General features: G+C 41.6%; 1 protein-coding gene across 3 annotated transcripts in view; it reads right to left on the minus strand.

Moving 5' to 3' along the window:
* Positions 1 to 1,144: 1,144 nt before the first annotated feature.
* Positions 1,145 to 23,630, minus strand: part of TRAF5 (TNF receptor associated factor 5) — a 51,610-nt gene continuing 29,124 nt past the window's right edge. For 2 of the 3 annotated variants that reach the window (XM_003999324.6, XM_006942799.5), the window contains exons 3-11: positions 22,227 to 22,284; positions 19,302 to 19,403; positions 16,606 to 16,770; positions 15,706 to 15,783; positions 15,301 to 15,375; positions 10,621 to 10,713; positions 6,531 to 6,671; positions 4,253 to 4,421; positions 1,145 to 3,587 (exon numbers count right to left, since the gene is read on the minus strand). In XM_003999324.6, the coding sequence (XP_003999373.2) occupies positions 3,010 to 3,587; positions 4,253 to 4,421; positions 6,531 to 6,671; positions 10,621 to 10,713; positions 15,301 to 15,375; positions 15,706 to 15,783; positions 16,606 to 16,770; positions 19,302 to 19,403; positions 22,227 to 22,284 (1,459 nt within the window). In that variant the 3' untranslated portion in view covers positions 1,145 to 3,009. The remainder of the gene's footprint in view (positions 3,588 to 4,252; positions 4,422 to 6,530; positions 6,672 to 10,620; positions 10,714 to 15,300; positions 15,376 to 15,705; positions 15,784 to 16,605; positions 16,771 to 19,301; positions 19,404 to 22,226; positions 22,285 to 23,630) is intronic. The other variant, XM_006942800.5, reaches the window with a different exon arrangement.

Raw genomic sequence — 23,630 nt, forward strand, 5'->3', positions numbered from 1 at the left:
GGGTGACTGGACGGGGAAGGTGAGGGAGGAATCTAGAATAGTGTCCAAACTTCTGGCTTGGATGATGAGGTCATTAGCCGGGGTAGAATAAACAGGAAGCATCACAGGTGGGCAGTGGCGGGGAGAGTGGGAAGATCTCCAGTTCAGTTATGGTGAAGTGTACTTTAAGGTACCTGTGGGACTTGAAAGATCAGATGTGCAGCAGGTACTTGGATATTTAAGCCTGCAGCTTAAGGCAAAGGCTGAGGAGGGAGTGGCATGGAGGGGGCGGACTGTGAGCTTAAGAGTTGGCTGTGGGGTACACTGTGAGGGACCACTGTTGGCAGGGTGGCCCTGCTGACATTCTTTGCCTTCCTACCTCCCTTGGTACTTCTCTTCATCTCCTCTCCCTCCTCCCCTAAAATGTGGTGTTCTCAGGTGACTGCACCACCTGGGTCCCCTACTATGCCATCAAGGCTTTATCTCCAGCCCACAATTCTTAGGTACAATTAAGACCCATGTCTCCAACCACTTTCTAAGAGAAAAGAGGTAGTTGGCAGTGTGGACCGATTGCCCAAAGCACCACACAAAGGCTTTGTGCTCTCTGTTCTGTTTAGTTGTGCTCAAGATTGGCACTGTGAATTGGAACTGGCTGTGACTATCTCTTGTTTCTCTGAAAAATCAAATTTGGATATCAGGGGTCAGAGTTCAGATCTGTTAATATGCATTCATATGTAGAGTACCTCCCCACCCTACCTTAATCCTGTACATGCCTTTCTTAACTTCCCTCTTACACCTATTTTTTTCTCTTCATCAGGAATTGAAATCTAACCAAAATAGAATAAATTTAAATATTTGTGATATAGAGGCACCCCGCTGGCTGGGTCAGTAGAGCATGGGACTCTTGATCTTGGGATTGTGATTTTGAGCCCTATATTGAGTGTAGAAATTACTTAAAAAATAAAATCTTTAAATATTTCTGACATAGAATAAAAATAACTGCTCAGATAGTAAAAGAGGAAAAACAGTTTACATGGATCCACTTCTATAAAACAAAAATCACAACTCTTATTTTTGAGAAAGAGTCCTTTTTACTCTGTAATACCTTGTTTCATGATCACTGTTTCAATGATGAAGGGACTCTGAACTCATAAGCAAACCATGCCATGATTGAAGCTTTTTATGTAGAGAAGCTAGTTAGAACACAAAACCAGTATTTTGATAAATTCACTTTAAAATGTTTTTCATACCCACTTAAAACTAATTACAACAATATGATCTTCTACTCCCAAGGACTTGGACTGGATTAGGAACATTGAAAACAAACACACAGAACCACTGGGTCTGGCTGTGTGATCTACAGAAATGCTTCCTGTGTGTGAGGTCAATCTGTTGACCATCAATTGTGCCAGAGTTCACCAGCAGCTACAGTGTTGTTCTTTAGTATGTTTCCATTGTGAACTTATTTCTTTAAGTCTTTGGGATGATTTCTGCAAGATGAGTCTTTAGCATCTTGAAATTTTTCAGAGAAGAGATTAAGAAAGTCTCAATTATTCCAGAAGCCACTGGTATAAAAATCATGTTTCTTCTATCAGATCGACTGCTCAAAAGCTATAAGGTACACGGTCCTCATTCGGGTAAGCTGCATTAAGTGGCCCTCAGCCCAGGGCACTTTATCCCCACACACTCAAGGGAGTTGGCTTGAATGTCAGGAAACACTGAGTTGCATAACAACAAAGGAGGGCTCAGGAAAACTGGGATTCACTTGACTGGTATACACACCCTCGTAGATAGACCCACACAGACAGATGCGTAAGAATAGAATCATTTCTGTTCCTCACAAAGTACTCACAACTTCAACAAGAAAAGTCACAGGTTTATATAAATGCCCATTTTCATATCAGTTTATGAATTCAGAAGTTCTTTCAAAAAGAATAGGAGATACTGCTTTTAGCAATCAGTTTGGGATGAGAATACTTCTGACACCATAGGAATAATAATGGTGTTCTCCCTAGGTTTAAATTCCTCTTATCCATTTATGACATTTTTCTCCATCATGTACTAAATTCTACCCATCCTCACAGTAACTTACTATTATTACCAACATACTTTTAAACTAGGTGTATACATACATATACATGTACATACATATCTACTAAATTGAACCTTATGAAACTGTTAATACTTGACCTTTTCTGACCTATGAAAACAGCTTTTTTTCACATGGTTGTACCTAATAAAATATGAGCTTTAGTTGGATGACTATATCTCCATATATATGTATAAACTATCTCTCCCTCTCTCTCTCTCTGCACACACACACACACACACACACACACACACACACACACATACACACAGTGCAGTACTTTCTGTTTACTTCAACAGGAAGAATGAAAATGCTTCCTCTATTCACCAGTTCTAACACAGCCTTGCAAAACTGTACTTGGTGACTACTGGTAATTTTTAATGAAAATATTTAGAGGTGTAGTAATTTCCACAAATTTTGTATTTGACCAAATAAAGTCTGGTCCAAACTGGGCTTATGGTCTTTGAAAGTACATCACCCAACTACTTAACTGGAATAGTCTACCCTGGAAGATGGCTTTTGCAGGCTTATGGTCAGGTCTAGAATCAGCAGGCCAAATAATAAAATACCAAAGCATTTTCAATTCTTCCTTTGTGTCCTCAGTAACATTTCACATAGTGCCTACCATGAGACGCTATGCTAAGCACCAGTAAAACAGATATGCCCCAGACCTCGCTTTCAAGAAACTTAACATCTTTCAAGAAATATAAAAATATAAATAATGAGAGAATATTCTAAGGTTTTAAGTTTCAAACTGGGATAGAGTAAAACGTAAAAAGAAGATAGCACTTGAGAAGTTTTAAACTGCCTTCAAACACCAAGTGGCAAGAAGCCAAATACAAATGTGTACTAAGTTCAATGTCAGTCCATATGATAATCACAGGTGTCCTCCTCCATGGTTCTGGACCCAACAAGTCCTTCATCACCCCCAGAAACAGGGACTAGAGATCCTCTAGGTCAGTTAAATCCACGGCCACTTTCAGGAACACGGTGTCATCTTTAATGTAGGTGTTCTTGGCGCTCTCCAAAGTGGAATGAGCCACGAAGCGGGGGCAGCCAGACGCAATGTTCATCTCTCCATCAGGTCTTTTAAAGCTACTGCTATTGGGGTCAGCCTTGAAGGTCTCCATAATGTGGTTCTTTTTGCCACTCTGGTCCAAAAGCATCAGGGTCACCCTCTGCCTGAACGGCCACTGCAACAGTGAGTCAAACTCCCCTCGCATCACCACGAAGTACAGCGACAGGTGTGTCCCCTTCCCGGACCCATCCCCGTTTAGGTATGCTCTAGCACAGAGCCGGTAGCCGCACCGGCTGGTGTAGAAGGGCTGGCTGAAGATGGACACCGTGTGCCCATCGAGTGCCTCCCTCTTCTTCGTCTTATAGTCTGTCACCTTCCAGATGAGCTTTCCGTTGTAGCAGGCACCTTCTAGTAGTTTAAATCTCTCTTCGTTTTTATTCAGCTGTGCTTTATGAATATTAATGTGGGCATCATGTTTGTTAGTCTCCCCTTCCAAAACAACTGCAAAGAAAGAAAGACAAAAAAAGATTCCATAGGCCTTAAAGTTGTCTTTAGAATGTGCCCAAAGTGGAATTGTGTTATCTGAAGAGAAAAATAAAATTCTGACATCCTAAAGATGAACTGAACTCAATGTCCACCAATGGATCATTTATATGAATAATTAACTCAGTGACTCGCATGTCTTGGCAAAAGTAGCACCAAGGAAACCCAAATACACACTCTTGAACTGAAGCTCACCAAAGCATATAGAAGACACACAGCATTTGACTCATGTGCATTAGCATGGTAAGGCCCATTATTTAATAACTGGGATGCTTTTAAATAGCCAAGCCCTTTCAGATTTTCCTATACTTCAAACAATGTTTCCACCGCATCTCTCCCTTAGTTTTTTCATTATTTTCCACTCTTCTTAAAAACCACCACTCCCTGTGTTTGGAATTTCCTGGCCCATTTCTACCCTTTGCCTGTTCCAGCCCCTGCTCATCGCCGTCCATCATTTTCCCCCGAGTGGCCAGAATCTCATGCTGTTCTGTTTCACAAATACCAGATTCGACCATTGTTTATCCTGGACAGCTGCGACTCTCCATCTGGCCAGGTGTTTGCTTGTTCCAGAAACATATGCAGACAACAGAGTCATCCAAAGAGAAGTAAAATACGTGCCATACCTAGTCTTTGATCATTGGTTTCTAGCAGAGTAATTTTCTGCTTCACTGTATCAATCGCTTCCACCAAAGGCCTCAGATCAAATTTATTTTGTTGCTGGTTAGCCACTTGTAATAACTGACGCACTTGAGCTTCTAGCCAAGCGGACTTGTCAATGAGACTGGCAAGAGCCTTTCAGTACAACATGGATCATAATGTAAAAAAGAAAAAAAAGTTAATATCTTAGTAATTCATTGATATTGAATTTTTTCAACCCAAACATTTCACATTTAATTAATCAATTAATGCAATGAAAAATGCACAGTCTGGAAGAGAAAATTCAGTGAGGTTCACAGAGAGATGAACTACCTAGTATCTTCCTCCTCCTTCCGGTCACAGCTCCTGTTCCAAATTTTTGAACTTCTCTTCATCTGACTTATACTCCTCCCTCAATTTCTATCCATTTGGTGCTCTAACCTATCTTTATATCTTTGTTCTCCTGTTGTTTCTCCTCTTGCCTTAATCACTTCCTTCTCAGAGGCTATTCTGATCCACGCCTGCCCTGTTAGAAGGCAGAGAATGAGCTGGAAATAGACCCATCCGTTCTGGCCTGAGCCCTACAAGTGGTCCAGAAGTGCAATGAGGTAAGGCTTGAACTTTAGATTCCCTGCCTGGGTAGAAGAGAGTAAATAAAACTAGACCCATACTTCTCTTCCACACTTGGCCCTCAGGACCTTAACTCTGACTGGTTTTGTGTTAGAAAAAGGTCAGAATTGAGATAATAACAAAAAAGATTTCCTTTTTTTCTACACACACACACACACACACACACACACACACACACACACAGTGTGCTGACAAAGTATGGGGAAATTACATGGCCTACATTTTTCTGGGATAGTCCACATTTCAAAACTGCTACCCATACCACAGGTCTTAAGATCCTTTTCACCACAGGGGCGCCCGAGTGGCTTAGTCGGCTGAGCGTCCAACTTCGGCTCAGGTCATGATCTCGAGGTTCGTGAAATCAAAGCACATCCCCCCTCCCCCCATCAGGCTGACATGATGACAGTGCAGAGCCTGCTTGGGATTCTCTCTCTCTCTCTCTCTCTCTCTCTCTCTGCCCTTGCCCCACTCATACTGTCCTTCTCTCTCAAAAATAAACATTAAAATTTTTTTTTACCATAAATTTTATAACTACAGTAAAGATACTATTCATTAGAAATTTGTTTATGGTTACTTAACATTCATGATTTGCAAGTAATTTTTGATATATTTTAGTGTTTAAAGCATTTTATTCCCAGGGCACCTGGGTGGCCCAGTGGGTTAAGAGTCCAACTTTGGCTCAGGTCATGATGTCATAGCTCATGAGTTTGAGCCTTGCATCAGGTTCTGTGCTGACAGCTCACAGCCTGGAGCCTGCTTCAGATTCTGTGTCTCCCTCTCTCTCTGCTCCTCCCCTGCTCATGCTGTTGCTCTCTCAAAAATAAACATTAAAAAATTTTTTTAAATAAATAAAGCATTTTATTCCCAAGGGAATTAATATTTCACTTTGTTGACTATGGATACACTCAATGAATCTTACATAAAGGAACTAATATTGGCCCAACATCAATTATAACCCTAATTGCCATAAATTATATAAAGTATTATGTCAATTCTGTTAATACCTTAGTTATATTATTATAATTAAATATAACATAAATAAATATAATATTATAATTACATAATTATATTAGTTAACTTACTGACATTGTTAAATGTACTGGGGTTATGTAAAAGAAGATCTTTATTCTTATGAAATACATAGTGAAGTGTGTACAGGTACAGGGCCATAATATATACAGCTTACTCTCAAATGCTTCAGAAAGTACATACACATACAGCAACAGAGATGTAGAGAGATATGGGACAAAATACTAACAATGGGTGAATTTGGGCGGAGAATGCACAGATTTTTTTTTTTTTTTTTTTTTTTTTGAGAGAGAGACAGAGAGAGAGAGCATGTGCACAAGCAGGGGAGGGGCAGAGGATCCAAAGCAGGCTCCATGCTGACAGCAGAGAACCCAATATGGGGCTCAAACTCACCAACTATGAGATCATGACCTGAGCCGAAGTCTGACACTTAACTGACTGAGCCACCCAGGCACCCCAAGAATACATGGGTATTTTTAAGCACTATCTTATTCTTACAGCTTTTCTTTACATTTGAAATTATCTCCACTTAAGAAGTTATAAGAAAAACCCTGACTGCCAATTGAAGGTCAAATCTTGGCTATGAATAGAGAGGCCATTTCTCACCTGGATGTTTGAGAGGAAGCTTCCATTTTTGCCGAGTAGCTGTGCAAACTGCTTGAACTCCTTTTCGAATTTCTTTACTGTTTCTGCTAACTGCTGGATTTTACTTTCTTTCTGTTCTAGGCTCTTATATAAATCAGAAATCTAATAACAGAAATGGGAATGAGATCATTTAAGTGTATGTATACAAGTTTAAATAATTTAAATACAAGTCTAGAAAAATATTGTAGGTAAGAAAGTGTTTCTAGAAAAATAAATATACATGTAAGTAATGAGTCACTAAATTCTACTCCTGAAAGCATTACTACACTATATGTTAACTAACTTGAATTTAAATAAATTTCAATAAATAAATAAATTAAATTTAAAAAAAGAAAAATACATGTATTTCTAGGAAAATATTTACAGGTAGATTTCTATATAATATTTGTAGGTGCTTCAAAAAAACCAGATCCACAGATTTCTCATCAGTCTTTTTCATAGCTTAACCAGCTATGATGGTTCATCTAATGATAGTGACATCACTTGACAAAATTTACTGAACTAGTTCTCTTCATTTATTCAGTATGCACTTATTAAACAACCACACAGTACTGATCATCACAGCACAGCAGATGCTATCTGCACAGTATCAATAGTAATAGCTGACATTTGCTGAATGTCTGTCATACCCTTGTATTCATTAGCTCTCTTAATTCTCAAAAAACCCTATGAGTTGGGTATGATGATCAGTTCCGTTTTATAGATAAGGAAACAGAGGTAGAGAGTTTAAGTGACCTGCCCAGCAGACAGCTAGCTTAGCAAGTGGTAGGCAAAACATGATATGCTCTTAGAATCTGTAATTATTTCAGGGAAATAACCAAAAGCTTTCGTGTGAGCCTAGACAACCCTCCTCCTATCGCCTCATCCATTCAATCAGCAATACTTACCAACTTTAAACTCCCGACACACAACAAAACAAACGATTCTTATATCTACTTCTCATTTCATCTCATTTCGTTTCACACTCACTGTAGCCTTATTTCTCACCTGGGCTGCTACAATAGCTTCCCACCTGGTCCTACACCATCCCTCGCACTCCCGCCAGATGGGAAGCTCTATGGGAATTGGGACGCATGTCCCACAGTCTGCTGTAACCTTGGCAACTGGTCTGGTGCCTGGCATCGGCAGGTATTTGATAAATATTTTTAGTATGAACGAATGATGCTCTCCCTTTCTTTACACTTGTTTTTCTCCAATTCATCCTTCATGCTGTAACCAGAGACAAGTCGATCTTGTCACTCCCCCCCCCTCCCTTAACCATCCTTAGTGGCCTTCTTTCACAGACCCTACAGGGTCCTACATGATCTGCCCCTGGCTACTTTCTCAGCCTCCTGCCTATTCCCATCCCACCTGTGCCCTGCGCTGCAAGCCTACACACTTCTATTGTCCATCGAGTCCTGGTCTCTCACACACTTCCTCCTCCATCTAGAAACTACCACTTTTTAAGCCTCTACTCAAGGACACTTCCTCTCAGAAACACTTCTTCACTAGTATCACCTACCTAGGTCATCTCTCAAGTTCTAAGACCCCCTGACTACACTCTAGCATTTAACTTACCTTCATTACTCTTATTGCTTTTTTGGGTTGTTTTGGTCTTTTCCTCCACTAAACTATTGAGGCTACATCTCCCTTATTTCTTCATCCCCAAAGCCTTGCACAGTGCCTGGCACACAGAGGGCATTGGATATGTGTTTTATAAATGAACAAATGGTTGCAACAACCATCTGCTCTCTGGCCCCAGAATCTTCCATTTAGATCCTGAGAGCTGATTTCCACCTACATGGTTGACATATCTCCCTGATAAGTGTCTTCTCCCTCCACCTTACCTCTACTTGTCCTGCAGTGTCCATCTCAGATAATAATTCCATGTTCTCCGCCTTCTAAACTTACAGCTTGCCATTGTGACCTTGGAGTGTCTCTCAATGCCCTTCCCATCCCCAGACACAGCCTTGGCTGAGCCACCAGCACCATCACTTCCAGTATCTCGCCTTCACCTAGTACTGAACTGCTTATTACATTGCCACTGTGCTAAGAGCTTAAATATATTAGCTCATTTAACCCTTCCAACAACCCCATTTTATGAATGAGGAAATTGGGGAAGAGCGGAGTTAAGTAGCTTGTCCAAACTCATACGGCAAGTGTGGGGCCAGGTCTCAAAACCAGGCATTCTGGCTCCAGAGCCCTCACTGTTCAATTGCCAGGCTCTACTGCTACATTGCCTAGTTCGTGACAACATCCTTCTGCCTGGTCCCCTGTCCTCATGCTCTCCTCTCCCTCTATCCATCTTCTGTGCTACCACCAGCTATCTTACTGTTTAAAGCCAAACAATTAGCCAGCCAAGCAGTGGTCTTCGCCTGCCCCCACCATCCAAAACTTTGCTTCACGCCACTTTGCTTTCATGAAAGACCTGCGTTAGTGCCTGTTTCACTAACCGAAAGAAATCAAAGAGGATCTTCGCTTTCATGAAATGGTAGTGGCTTCTTTGCTTTACACGACATTGGCTTATGAAAGGTTCCATAGGATTGCTCTGTTTCCCATTGTGTGAGAAACCTGTATTTTCTTATCTCGAAACCTCCATTAGCTCCCCTATTACTGACAAACATTAGTTCAAACTTTGGCCCTTAAATCCTTCTTGAAACAAAGCAGATATGAATGAACAAAAAATAATAATTGAATGTACAGTATCTGCAACCTCTTAGCTTACATGGACGGCCACTGCAATCTGCACCCAGCACACCAGTCTCCAGCTCTTTCTGGCTCACGTTCAGGAGCCTCACCACCCCAAAACCCCAGTTCCCTGAACCATCAGCCTCTCTCATAACTCCTGGTCTTGGCACAAGCTTTCCTTTTCTGGAACGTTCTTTCCCCACAACATTTAAGTTGACAAATCTTTTCTTCCTTCAAAATGAAGCTCGGATGTGCTACCTTGAAGAGCTTTCCCCAAATCCCACAGAGCAAACTGCTGCAGCCTCTGTACCCCGGACTGAGTAACAGCATATCCTATGGCACGGCAACTTATCTATTTGCATTTTTGCGTTGTGAGTCCTTCAAGGGCAGAAGCTGTGTGTTTCTTGACTCAGAGCCCCTAGCAACGCACCTCATAGCTGATGTATAGCAGGTGTTTGTTGAATGAGTGCATGGATGGATGGATGGATGGATGGATGGATGAGGCAAGTGGTACAGAAAGAACTTAGGAATGGTTATCAGGCAGTGTGCCCTCTACCAAAGTCACGGTCTGAGTGGTCTTCGCACTTTTCTCCAGGGTCTGACCTTGGAACTCACATACCTACTTTAATATGGAATTAGACACCATAAACTAATTGGCAATAATAGAATTCAGCTCCCTCTCTTCCTGACATGGGCTTGAGAAGTCTGATCCTCTGAGATGTTCTAACAAAATAATTAACTTTTATAATAATTACTCAATAGAATCAGCATTTGGAGTCCATTATGAATATTCCAGGGACTGTGGCAGGCATTTGCACACATAATTTCACTTGGTAATCACAACTCAGTGAAATACATATGTATGTATGCATTTATCAGGCTGCAAAGCTTTTCATAGGCAGGAGTTAAGACTTACTACAAAATATATAAAACCCAAAATGCCTAGAACAGATAGTTAACTATTGCTTCATGGTAAGATTGGTCTAATTAAAAAACATCAAGCACCTGCTAGTCACCTACTAGGTGCCAGATATTAACCAAAAGGCGTGTGGATAGGCTGCAGAGACAGTGTGGTATTTCTAGACTAAGAATCAGGGGACATGGGTTTGAGAGTAAATTCTACCACTTACAAGTTACAAACACATCAAAATTTCTTTGAGCTTAGTTATTTCATCTGCTGAATGAAAGGGTTGGGTCCAGAGATCTCAAAGGCACCTTCCAGTTCTAATATTCTATAATCCTATGGGTCTGCCTGGCCACTTAGTAGAAAACCATCTACCTCCAGTAGACATGTACTCAAACAGAGGAGACTATAAAAAGCCAACGATTACCAGCCCCAGTGGTTGTGATGCCTCCCCTTATATCTGAATTCTTGAATATTTACCTGTTCTTCTAACTGGAAGTTCTTTTCTAAAACCAGAAGCATGTGGTCCCGTAAGGCTGAATGCTCATGCTCCAGCAGGTTCCCCCGTTTATCCTTCAATGTGAAGAGGAAAGGAAGTCAGGCTGCTGAAAAGCTCCAAACATGAAGGTGGTGACGAGATATTCTGCTAAAGCAGACCTTAACAATTTTGCTTGCTTGTCTGAAGCTGAGTTGCAGAAGAATCAGCCCCTCCAGGTCCCTTTCCCAGCCACAGGATTCTACAGTGCCCATGAGACAATTTTAAACTTACAGAAACAGAGAATCGGGCCACTGTCAAAATTTCAATGCGGATTTCCTTCCTTGTGCTGGGAATGTGTGACCGTGGGTCAAGTGTAGTTATCCTCTGTCAACTATTCCCACACAAAACCTATCTCTTTGGCGGGTTAGCTTCAGATCAGTTTCAAGCCTAGGTTAGTTCTCTCTCCTACCAAGCACACATTTTCATGCTGTCTTCTATCAAAGGCCACAGGCATGCAACCTGATTGTAATTTCAGCCCAGGCAAATTTGTTGCCCTCAAAATCAAATAACAGGTTTATAAGAATAAAGGGTTACTTCTTCCCTGATGATTAAAATACCGAATTGCAAACTGCCTATATTACTAGTAAAAGCAAATGGTAGATGTTCTGGGTGATCTGTGGACCAAAGCATACATTTATCAACAATTTTCCTTCAGTTTAGGATTGGCCCCTTCTCCAGAGAATACCTTTCCTCCTCCTTTTCTTCCTTTTCATCCTGGAAGGTCTAGACTACAGCCCAACTGGGAGTTTAGGCCTAACTATTAGGAAGATTCCTTTCAGAGCTGGAAAGCAATGCCATATTTCATGCACTAAAAAGGTAAACCTTATCCTTTTTGTAGCCAAGACTGTCACTGGTTTGATATGTGAAAATCTGTGGACTCCAATGATTTTTTTTAATGGTTCCCACAATATGCATTTTTAAAAATAGGTTCTTAAAATAAGAGAAATGTAGGGGCACCTGGGTGGCTCATCAGTTGGGCATTTGACTTCAGCTCAGGTCATGATCTCACAGTCCGTGAGTTTGAGCCCCGTGTCAGGCTCTGTGCTGACAGCTCAGAACCTGGAGCCTGTTTCAGATTCTGTGTCTCCCTCTCTCTTCCCTTTCCCTTCTCATGATCTGTCTCTCTCTGTCTCTCAAAAATGAATAAACGTTAAAACAAAATACTACATGGCAATGAGAAAGAATGAAATATGGCCTTTTGTAGCAATGTGGATGGAACTGGAGAGTGTTATGCGAAGTGAAATAAGTCATACAGAGAAAGACGTACACCATATGTTTTAATTCTTATGTGGGTCCTGAGAAACTTAACAGAAGACCATGGGGGAGGGGAAGGAAAAAAAAGGGGGGGTTAGAGAGGGAGGGAGCCAAAATATGAGACTCTTAAAAACTGAGAACAAACTGAGGGTTGATGGGGGGTGGGAGGGAGGGGAGAGTAGGTGATGGGCATTGAGGAGGGCACCTGTTGGGATGAGTACTGGGTGTTGTATGGAAACCAATTTGACAATAAATTTCGTATTAAAAAGATTTTTTTAATAAAATTAAAAAAAAGAGAAATGGGTGCTTTCCAATACAGCAAGATATGGAATGAAAAGCAAAAGGCCTCTTCTTTCCAGCACCGCATCCAATTTGCTAAGTCTCTCACTCACCAGAGTCAGTGAAGATATATACACATTTTTAACTCAATGAGATCATAACCATATTTAATTTTTAAAAATACATACCTCATTCTTTTTATCAGATGCATGGTATTCCAAAATATAAATAATATATTATAATATATAATAAAAATTATACAGCCAGTACTTTAGTGATGGACTTAGAGGTTTTTAGTTTTTTGTTGTCTTTTGCTACATAAACAGCTTCGTGTGAGGGTTTGTATATGCGTGTAATCATTGCATACTTATGAAAGAATTTCTGTGAGATAAATTCCTAGCAATAGAATTACAAGGCCACTGTATGGGCTCACTATTTTTTTTTTAACAAAAAATTTATTTTATTGTATTTTATTTTTTTATTAAAAAAATTTTTTTAACATTTATTTATTATTGAGAGACAGAGACAGAGCATGAGCATGGGAGGGGCAGAGAGAGGGGGAGGCACAGAATCTGAAGCAGGCTCCAGGCTCTGAGCTGTCAGCACAGAGCCCGACACGGGGCTCGAACTCACAAACCATGAGATCACAACCTGAGTGGAAGTCGGACGCTTTACCGACTGAGCCACCTAGGTGCTCCTGTATTTTATTTTTTTAAACTAAGCTCTGGGTGCCTGGATGGCTCAGTTGTTAAGCATCTGACTTCCACTCAAGTCATTATCTCATGGTTCATGAGTTCAAGTCCCACGTCAGGTGAGCTCATGCCCCGCTTTGGGTGAGCCCTGCTTCTCTCTCTCTCTGCCTTTTGCTCACTTGCACCCTCTCTCTCTCTCTCAAAAAAGAAAAGAAAAGAAAAGGAAAGGAAATAAAAGAAAAGAAAAAAAGAAAAGAAAAGAAAAGAAAAGAAAAGAAAAGAAAAAAAGAAAAAAAAATAAGTAAGTTCTATGCCCAACGTGGGGCTTGAACTCACAACCCTGAGATCAAGAGTCACATGCTCTACCAACTAAGGTAGCCAAGTGCCCCTCACTTTTCATAGATACAACTAAACTATCCTCAGAAAAAGTTGGGATATTGTAAGTTGTTTTAATCTTTGTCAATTTGATGGTGAAAGTTATATTTCTTGTTATAATATACATTTAGGAGTGAGATTGAGTGTCTTTTCTTACATCTGTTAGTCAATTGAATTTTTTTCTGAAACTACTCATATATTCCTATGCCTACTGTAATGATTCTTAATATATTAAGGAAAATATCCTTTTTTGTCTTGTCATATGTTGTAAATATTTACTTCCAGTTTGTGGTTTCCCATTTGATTTTATTTATGGTATTTTTAAAAATCATATAAAAGTTTAAAATATTTGTAGTTAAACATCAAAATTATAGCTCCTGGTTTTGTGTTAGTCATCTAAGAAAGACTTTTATATCAAGAATAAAAAAATCCACTCACCTTTTCTTCTAGTATTTTTTATGATTTTTAAAATAAACTTTTTTTAAAGTTTACTTATTTTGAGAGACAGAGTGAGTGGGGGAGGGGCAGAGAGAGAGAAAGAGAGAGAGTCCCAAGCAGACTCTGTGTTGTCAGTGCGAGGCTCCATGCAAGGCTTGAACCCACAAGACCATGAGACCATGACCTGAGTCAAAACCAAGAGTCAGGTGCTCAACCGAGTGAGCCACCCAGGTGCCCCTAAAATAAACTTTTAATTTGGAGTAATTTTAGATGTACACAAAGTATGAAACAATACAGTGCATGGTATATCTTAATGCCTAAAAGTTTGATCCATCAAGAATCTGTTAAAATGAGGTAGAAAGCAAACTTTCTTTTCTTTGTATATTTTATAAATTTATTAAATGACATTTTTAAAGGTGTTTAACAGGTAATAAAATACATTTTATTTTTTTATTTAAAAAATATATATTTTTAACATTTATTCATTTTTTGAGAGATAGCACAAGCAGGGGAGGGGCAGACAGAGGGGGAGACACAGAATCCAAAGCAGGCTCCAGGCTCTGAGCTGTCAGCACAGAGCCCGATGTGGGGCTCGAACTCATGAAATGCGAGATCATGACCTGAGCCGAAGTCGGACGCTTAACTGACTGAGCCACCCAGGCGCCCCAATACATTTTAAAACATGATTTCAAATCAATTCCATCTCAAAATATGTGGTAATAGAAGGGGTACCATAAAACCAAGATTTATAATCATCAGAAGGATGACTCCAGAAAGTCTCAAAATCTGGTAGAGGCAGTGGAGTCTGAATTAGAAATAATTACCATGATGGTTAATTTTATGTGTCAGCTTGGCTAGGCTACGGTGCCCAGTCGTTTGGTCAAAACTAATCTAGATGTTACTGTGAGGAACTTTTGTAGCTGAGATTAACATTTACAAATCAGTTGACTTTAAGTAAAGCAGATTACTCTACGTAATGTGGGAAGTCCTCATCCAGCCACCTTTTAAGAGCAAAGAATAAGGTTTCCTCAAGAAGCACTTCTCCTCGGGGCGCCTGGGTGGCTCAGTCGGTTAAGCGTCCGACTTCAGCTCAGGTCACGATCTCGCGGTCCATGAGTTCGAGCCCCGCGTCGGGCTCTGGGCTCAGAGCCTAGAGCCTGCTTCTGATTCTGTGTCTCCTTCTCTCTCTGCCCCTCCCCCGTTCATGCTCTGTCTCTCTCTTTTTCTGTCTCAAAAATAAATAAACGTTAAAAAAAAAAAAAAAGAAGCACTTCTCCTTAAGACTGCAACATAGAAACTCCAGCCTGAGTTTCCACAGTGTTGGTCTGCTCTGCAAATAATCAGATTCACCAGTTCCCACAGTCACATAAGCTAATTTCTTAAAATAAGTCTCTATATGTATATGTAGGTATGTATCTCCCATTGGTTCTGTTTCTTTGGAGAACCCTGACTGAAACGGCCAGTCTAAAAGTTCTCCAAAGTGAATGTCCTTCTGCATCCTGAATGGAATCAAAGAGTGAAATAAGCCCGCCAAATAAATGATACAGTAGAAGGCAGGGGCAGAAACAAAACGGCATTCCATACCTTTACAGTACAGCCATAGTGCTTAAAAGGACAGTCTTGTTCAGCTTCAGGACACACAGCGAGGTGTTCATCCACCTACGAAACAGACAGCCTCACGCCACAGAAATTCATCACCAATTAATTCTCCAACTGCCTGATAGAACTGCAGCGTGCAGGGGACCAAGGGTGGCTTGGGAAAAAGGGAGGGAACAGAACGGGAAAAGCCATGCTGAGGCCTGGCAGAAGGAGAGCTGTGGTAAAAACCGAGAAGAATTCTCAGGGAAAAGGGAAGGGAACACAGAGATACGGCTGTCGTGGGGTTATTTAAACCTTGGGCTTCTGCCTGTGGGATTTTATCAAACACATACCACATTGGTTACTAAAACTTTACCTTACGTAAAATCTAAGAGAATCATTTACAGTTACCTCAGATCTTGGAATCATCTGCAAACACTTGTTAGGACAAGATACTGGGTACTCAGGACACAAGTTTTCCTCATGATTCTGAAACAGAGAAAGTGTGATGAAACAGAGCCAAACTGCGCCTCCCAGGGTTCCCTACTATGGCCTCACAGGGTTTATGCATAGGTCTCTGGGGATCTGTGTTATGTGGCTTGCCCTCTACAGGAAGGTACAGCCTAGTTCCAAAAAGGACTAAATAAAGATGGCCGCTTTCTTCATGTAAATTAATTCAATTTTCCAATTATTCCAAAAGGTCAGAGGGCGCAGGACTCACTGAGGGCAAACTTTGTGAGTCATCAGTATGGCTCCTCTGGTACATGTGAAAAGTACAGCACACTCTCTTTTTCTGCCTACGTCCTGCCACTCCAGATGGACTGAAGCACCCTGAGGACACAATATCATCACCTCCTCATGACCCAGCACCTAGCACTGCTCCTTGCACAATCACACTTAGTAGGTGTTCAAACAGTGCTTTCACCAATGATAAATGAGTAGTGTCCTACCAGCAAGGTTTTTGGCTTTTTACAGAACTCTAAGATAATTCTTTGGACCTATTTCTGTACAAAAATAAATTCACTGTGACCACTCAGGTAGAATTTAGTCCCATAAAAGACAATCTTTCTTTCTTTCCCTTTCTTTCTTTCCCTTTCTTTCTTTCTTTCTTTCTTTCTTTCTTTCTTTCTTTCTTTCTTTCTTTCTTTCTTTCTTTCTCTTTTCTTTTTTCTTTTTCTTTCTTTCTTTCTTTCTTTCTTTCTTTCTTTCTTTCTTTCTTTCTTTCTTTCTTTCTTTTCTTCCTTTCTTCCTTCCTTTCTCTTTCTCTCTTTCTTCCTCTGTCTCTCTCTTTCTTTCTCTTTCTTTCTTTACCTGTAGATTGATTACTACCACATCTTTTTTGCAATAAAGGCATTTTTCCTCTCGAAACTGGCAATATGCGCTCAAATGTTCTTTCAGATCTTTCCGAAGGACTGGCTTCTGACAGTTCTCATTAGAACACTGCACGGCTTGAAACGGGCATTGCTGGAGGTGGTCCTGCAACAGATAACACAGGCCAGTGGGCCCCGCTGACCAGGGCGGCGGGAGGGGAGCCAGCTGGAAGCCTAGAGAGGGAGGGAGGACACTGGGGGCAGCTGGGCAGACAGGGCTGCAGAGGAGAGGGCACGGATGGGGCTGCCCAGACGGAGGCTGTGATGGCTAGCCTTGTTTGGTAGGAGTTAGGAGGACAGGGAAGATGGCTGAAGAAGGAAGCAAGCTGAGTCTATTTCAGATTATCTAGTAACATGCCCGAATTTGCAGGGTAGTTCCTAAACACTTTCCTTAGGCTTGCTGAGTAATTTACCAGTCCTGTAAGGGCATTTTTAATTTCTTCTTGTGCACCCTCCATCCCCACTGCCAGCACCAAGTACTAATCTCTGCATGGCAGATGGTAAAAGCTGGGACGGAGGGAAAGAGCAAATAAGAGTGGGGCATATCCTAAGTACATGAAGGAAGGAAAAGGATTAAAGGAACAAAGGGGAGGGAGAGAGAGCTGTTCCAGAGTGGTCAAAAAAAGCAGATGGGGAAAAAAAACCAAAACCAGAATCACAGGCCCAAGAAAAGCTGGGAGCGGTCAAGCTTGTTAGTCAGGAAATGTTCTTAATCAGAATACGAGACAACGAGAACATGGACAGTGTTCGTTCCAGTATTCTTTATGGTATCAATTTTGAAAAGGAGGTGGTATATCTTTTTTTTTTCTTTTTGAATGTTTATTTATTTTTGAGAGTGAGAAAGGAAAAGGGAGCTAGGAGGGGAGGGGCAGACAGACAGCGAAACAGAGGATCTGAAGCGGGATCTGAGCTGACCCCGACATGGGGCTCAAACTCAGGAACTGTAAGATCATGACCTGAGCCATAGTTGGACACTTAACACACTTAGCCATCCAGGCGCCCCCAGCAGGAGATATATCTTAATAAACGCTTTGGATCACTGCAAGTTATTGTGATGCTAACAAGTTATCAAAACCCTATTGATGTTATTCCCAGCAAGACCCCTTACAATACTGTTGGCAAGCTCCGGCCTGTGGGCCAAATCTGGCCTGTTACTTGCTTTTGTAAATAAAGTTTTTCTGGAGAACAGCCATACTTATTTGTTCACATACAGCCAGAGGCTGCTTTCCATCTGAAATGGAAGAGGTGAGTGGCTGATACACAGATTGTATGGCCTGCAAAGCCTAAAAAATCTACCGACTGGCTTTTGACAGAAACACTTTGCTGACCCCCTTCCTAAAGGAGAAAAACCAACCAGTTTTTCTACAGGAGGTAAATAAATATTACAGCTACTCTCCTTTACCTTTAGTAATAAGAAACAAACAGTGACCGTTGAAATCCGTATCTTCTCCAAAATTCACTGCTGCTACCCCTCCGCTCTCACCAAAATAGTGAACATCCATCGGGATTCTCCTGCCTGAGAACCTTCACCTCACCTTTGGAAGCCAGGGTGGTGGTGGGGGGAGGCAGGAATGAGGGGAAATACAAAAGAAACAGGTGAAAAGACACCAGCCACTCTTCTCTAGAAAGTGTGGATCTGGTCACAAAAGCTGATGGATGGATGGTCCATTTGAGCCTCATTTCCTTTTCAGCCTTAGTGACAACAAAGCTGGAAAAGAGGCCTTGCTCCAGGGCCTATCAACCCAGGAGAAGTTCAGTGAACCTCCAAAGAAATCCTGGGGTTAACAAGGAAATCATTTACTCATTTATAAGCTCAGTGCCCGGGGGGTTCGGAGGCAAGGTGGAGAAAAGGCTGAATCACCTGAAATGTGTTCCAAAAGATGTGGGTGGGAGAGCAAAATTTCAGCAGCCCCCAAGCAATTCTCTGGAAGCTAGAGATGCCTGCTTCTTATTCCTGCACAGTGTGATCAAACCTGATACGGGCCTGCCGTGGCACAGCCACATTTCCAGCTTCCCATTTATGGAGCTTCCCCAGCTGGCTGGAAGAACCAGGTAGGGCAGTTCCATGTGAGAGAAACTCCCCTTCACTACCCCTACACCTCGTGTGTCTGCAGCTCACACCAACGCTTCCCCTTTAAATCACATCCTAGTTCTGCTCTGCTCTATGTTATATGCCTTGGATCATAAACCAACGGGCTGGGACCCACAGCTGCTGGAAACACCCACCAGCATCTGCCAATGCTTTGGGGCAGGGACCCTTGCAAACGTGTCTTTGTGCACACTGCCCTGGCTCCCACCCTGGGGACCCCAAATCTTTTACAGTTCCCCAGAACTGGCATGTCCTTTTGCTCAGCATGTCCCACAGCTTCTCTTTTGGGTCAATGACCCCTAACCCACAGTGTAGGTCCAGCACATATAGTATGCCCTCCGTGCATTCCATATGAGATGGACCTCTTCACCCACACTTAGCTCTTGGAGTGCTGCACTGCAGCCAACTGTATTGCTAGACAGGAATTCTCTGAGGGCAACCCAATGAGCCCCCTATCATGCTTTGCCCAGTAACTGTCATATAAAGGTGTTCAATACATGCCACTGGAAAGATAGCCAAAGCAAATATTGCTCAAGAGTAACACCCACCTGGTATCGCCCCAGAATAATCTTGGCGTTACATGAAGGAGCATTTTTGCAATACACATATAAGTTCAGGACTTCTCTTTTGCAGCAATTGTCTTTAAACACCTAAAAGAGAAACACAACAGGTCTCATACACTCCAAAGCTTCAGAGCAATGTGAATGAAACTATTATTAATTTGGTCTTCAGATACATCTCAAAAGTCAGGTGGAGGGGTGCCTGGGGGGGCTCAGTCAGTTAAGCATCCAACTTTGGCTCAGGTTATGATCTCACTGTTCATGGGTTCAAGCCCCATGTTGGGTTCTGTGCTAACAGCTGGGAGCCTGGAGCCTGCTTCAGATTCTGTGTCTCCCTCTCCTCTCTGCCCCTCCCCAGCTCACACTCTGTCTCTCTCTCTCAAAAATAAATAAACATTAAAAAAAAAAAAAAGTCAGGTGAAACTTCCAGACAGTGGTTGGAATGGAAAGATCAGATTCGTCATCATAAAAGAAAAGGCTTTCTCAGATACGTATTTCCAACAGGCCACTGAACATACAGGCCAGGAAATTCAATGCTCAGCACAGTAGGCTGCAAGAGAATCTCATGGTGCACTTGACCTCATATGCTCAAAGGTCAGAAGGTGGGCTGTGGATGAGGGTGACGCTTTCAGCTTCCTGTCACAGTATAAAAGTTTGTATTAGTCATCAGGTACTGTCACTGAAGCTGTGAGGACTTGCTATTTCAGCACACACCAGGGGTTGGCAAACTTTCTCCATAAAGGATCAGATAGTCAGTATTTTCAGCTTTGCAGGCCACAATGCAATGTTTTCTTTTGCAACTATTCAACTCTGCTGCATACAATACTTAAATGGATGAGCTTGGCTGTGTTCCAATAAAACATTATTTATGGACACTGAAATGTAAATTTCATATAATTTTCACATGTCACAAAACGTTATTCTTCTTTTGACTTTTAAAATAAATTTCTTGCTGGGGTTTCTGGGTGGCTCAGTCGGTTAAGCATCCGACGTTGGCTCAGGTCATGATCTCACGGTTTGTGAGTTCGAGCCCCATGTCGGGCTCTGTGCTGACAGGTCTGAGCCTGGAGCCTGCTTCAGATTCTGTGTCTCCCTCTCTCTGTTCCTCCCCCACTCAAACTCTCACTCTCTCTGTCTCTGTCTCTGTCTCTGTCTCTGTCTCTCTCTCTCTCTCAAAAATAGATAAACATTAAAAAAATTTTTTAATGAAATATTTTTTTGTTTTGAAATAGTTTACACACTCATGAGATGTGCAAAAGTAGCACAGAGTTCCTGTGTACACTTGTTTGGATTTTTTTCAATGATTTATATGAAAACCATTCTCAGCTCATGGGCCAGACAAAAACAGGTGGAAGGCTGGATTTGCCTCAACATATCTCATGTTGTAGTATGTCAACCCCTGGTCTAGTGCGTGAGGCAAACACAAGCACAGCACTGTCCTCTACTAGGCATTTGGAAAACACAACATAAGAGCATAGACAAGGAGCATGTACATTAGACATGCTCAGGGAGCTTCCTGGAGGAGGTGATGCTTGAACGTCCTGTAACAGAATTGTAGAGGAAGAAAACTGAGCTTAAAAGAAGTTTTTTTTTTAATTTTTTAATGTTTATTTATTTTTGAGAGGGAGAGGGAGGGAGAGAGAGAGAGAGAGAGAGAGAGAGAGAGAGAGCGCACACGTGCACAAGTGGGGGAGGGGCAGAGAGAGAGGGAGACAGAATCTGAAGCAGCTCCAGGCTCTGAGCTATCAGCACAGAGCCCGATGTGGGGCTCGAACTCACAGACTGCGAGATCATGACCTGAGCCAAAGTCAGATGCTCAACTGACTGAGCCACCTTAAAAGGAAGTTTTAAGGGAGAAAATCTTCATGATCAGGGGTTAGGTAATGGTTTCTTAGATGCAACTAAAAGAACAAGTGACCAAAAGAAACAAAAGACAAGTAAGACCTCATCAAAATGAAAAGCTTTCATGCTTCAAAGGATACCACCAAGAGTGAAAAGACAGCTCACAGAATGGGAGAATATTTGCAAATCATACATTCGATAGGAGCCTTGTATCCAGAATATATAACGAACTCTTAGAACTCGACAATAAAAGACCAATAATCCACTAAAAAATGGGCAAAGAAATTGAGAAGGCATTTCTCCCAGAAGATACACAAATAGACAAAAAATGAAAAGATGCTTAATATCATTAATCATTAGAGAAATGCAAAGCAAAGGTACCCACTAGAAAGACTTAATCAAAATGATGGCCATTAACAACTTTCAGCAAGGATCTAGAGACATTAGAACTCTCACAGTCTGCTGGTAGGAAGGTAAAATGGTGCAGTTGCTTTGAAAAATCGTCTGAAGAAGCTCCTCAGAATGTTACACATAAAGTTACCATTATGGCCCTAAACAAAATTACCATACAACCCAGCAATTCCACTCCCAAGTATACACCCAAGAAACATGTACACTTTACTTTATGTTATTATTTTCCAAGAAACATATATACTTTAAAGGTAAATTTTATGGCATATGAATTATACTTCAATAAAGCTATTGTTAGACATAATAATAAAAGGAAGTTTTAGAAATTAACTAGAGGAGAAAATGAATTCCAAGAAACAGGATGTTTAATTTCTCCAAGCAACTTAATGTACCTGGAGCTGGTGTCGGAAGGGGGTAAGGAGGGGGCAGAGTAGAAATTTGGTTGGGGGCAGGGGGAGAGGCATCAATAAAGACCCAAACAAGCCTCTGAAACAGTGGTAGGAGTAGGGTTTGGCCTGACCCCACACCAGAGGAAAGTGGACTCTAAGAAAGGCCCCCCTCTCCCGCTCTACTGCTGCAACCTCTATATCCAGTTCAACCCAGGACACTGGTTTTTCCATCACTCAGAGAGCTGCTAAACCCAAGCGGTGATTTTCTTACCTCCTGAGATTTGATAACCTCCTTATCTACAGGGCAGAGTGGGACTGCATTTAATTCTCTGGAGAGAAAAATAAAAATAGAGCTGGAATTAAGAGTTGACCTCAAATGCTCTTCCAAGAGCAGCCCCAGCACTCCAGCCATGCTTGACCCCTTTCAGCTCCCCTGAACAGACCTGGCCCTATCTTCCCTCCTGCTGCTCCCTCCCCCAAGAAGGGTTGTGTCTCTCCCCCACCTCCCACTGCAGTTTCAGCACCTTCCCAGTCTGCCAAAAAACTCCCATTCATTCTCCAAGATGCAGGTCAAATAGTCAGTCCCCCAGACAGAGTTAAATGTCCCCTGCCAGTGCTCCACGGCAGTCTTTTGCTTATCACACTGTGCCACAACCTGTCTCTTCACTAGACTGGAGCGTTCTGGAGGGCAGAGAGTGGGTCCTGTTCCACACTGACCTCCAGCTCTTCCTCTCTGTACAGTGAAGCTTAGTTTAGCAAGGTGCCTGGAACACACAGGTGCTGAATAGACAAACCCATGAATAAACGAGAATGTGCTGTAATAACCCTCTTTCCAAGCTTGGTAGGAAACAACCTACTTAGTGCCCTAAAAAAAACCCCAAAGCCTGCTTCCATAGCTTCCCTGGTCTTCTCCCTCAAAATGGTATGACCCAGGTTTTCCCACTGCCCTAAGTGGACAGCATCCATTGCAGAGAGGTCCATTCTGGATGCGACACCACCTCTGCCTTAAGGCAAGGAAAAGTCGGAGCAACAACTACACAGACCCCTGTGAGATGCAGGTCCTTCCCAACACAGACTGTGCATCAAGGTTTGCCTCGCATGTGGTCTGAATGTCAAGAAAAGGTGACTATCGTGAGCCCTGAGTAATGTAGGGGATTGTTGAATCATTACATTGTACACCTGAAACTAACAGAACATTGTACGTTAAGTATGCTTGATTTTTTTTTATCTTTTGACTTATCGTTCATTTTTTATTATTTGTTCACACCATCAGACTTATTATTCTTGCTGATTTAAGCAGAACATAAAACAAATATGGATCCCGAGGCTTACTTTCAGAGCTACCAGCATAGATAAATTACTACGGCGATCCAATCTGGAAATCCCTAGTTACCAGTAAATCACTGCATGAAAGAGTAAATGAGGCCCTCTTTCCTCACGGGTAGGATTATAATGTTTCTTAGATTTTCTTGAAAAAGACTTCACATTTTCTCAAATATACAGGAGAAATATAGTTCCTCTCTAAGCCCTACAGTACCATTTATGTGCTCTCGTCTTAAATATAGAAAAATTACAAATTTTGAAATTGATTTTATAAATGTCCACATTCTAGATAGAACTCTCCAACCTGTACAATATTAGATATTAAACATGGATTCAAAAGAAGTTACTAGGA

Source organism: Felis catus, chromosome F1 (genome assembly GCF_018350175.1).
Source record: "Felis catus isolate Fca126 chromosome F1, F.catus_Fca126_mat1.0, whole genome shotgun sequence".
NCBI classification, from domain to species: domain Eukaryota; kingdom Metazoa; phylum Chordata; class Mammalia; order Carnivora; family Felidae; genus Felis; species Felis catus.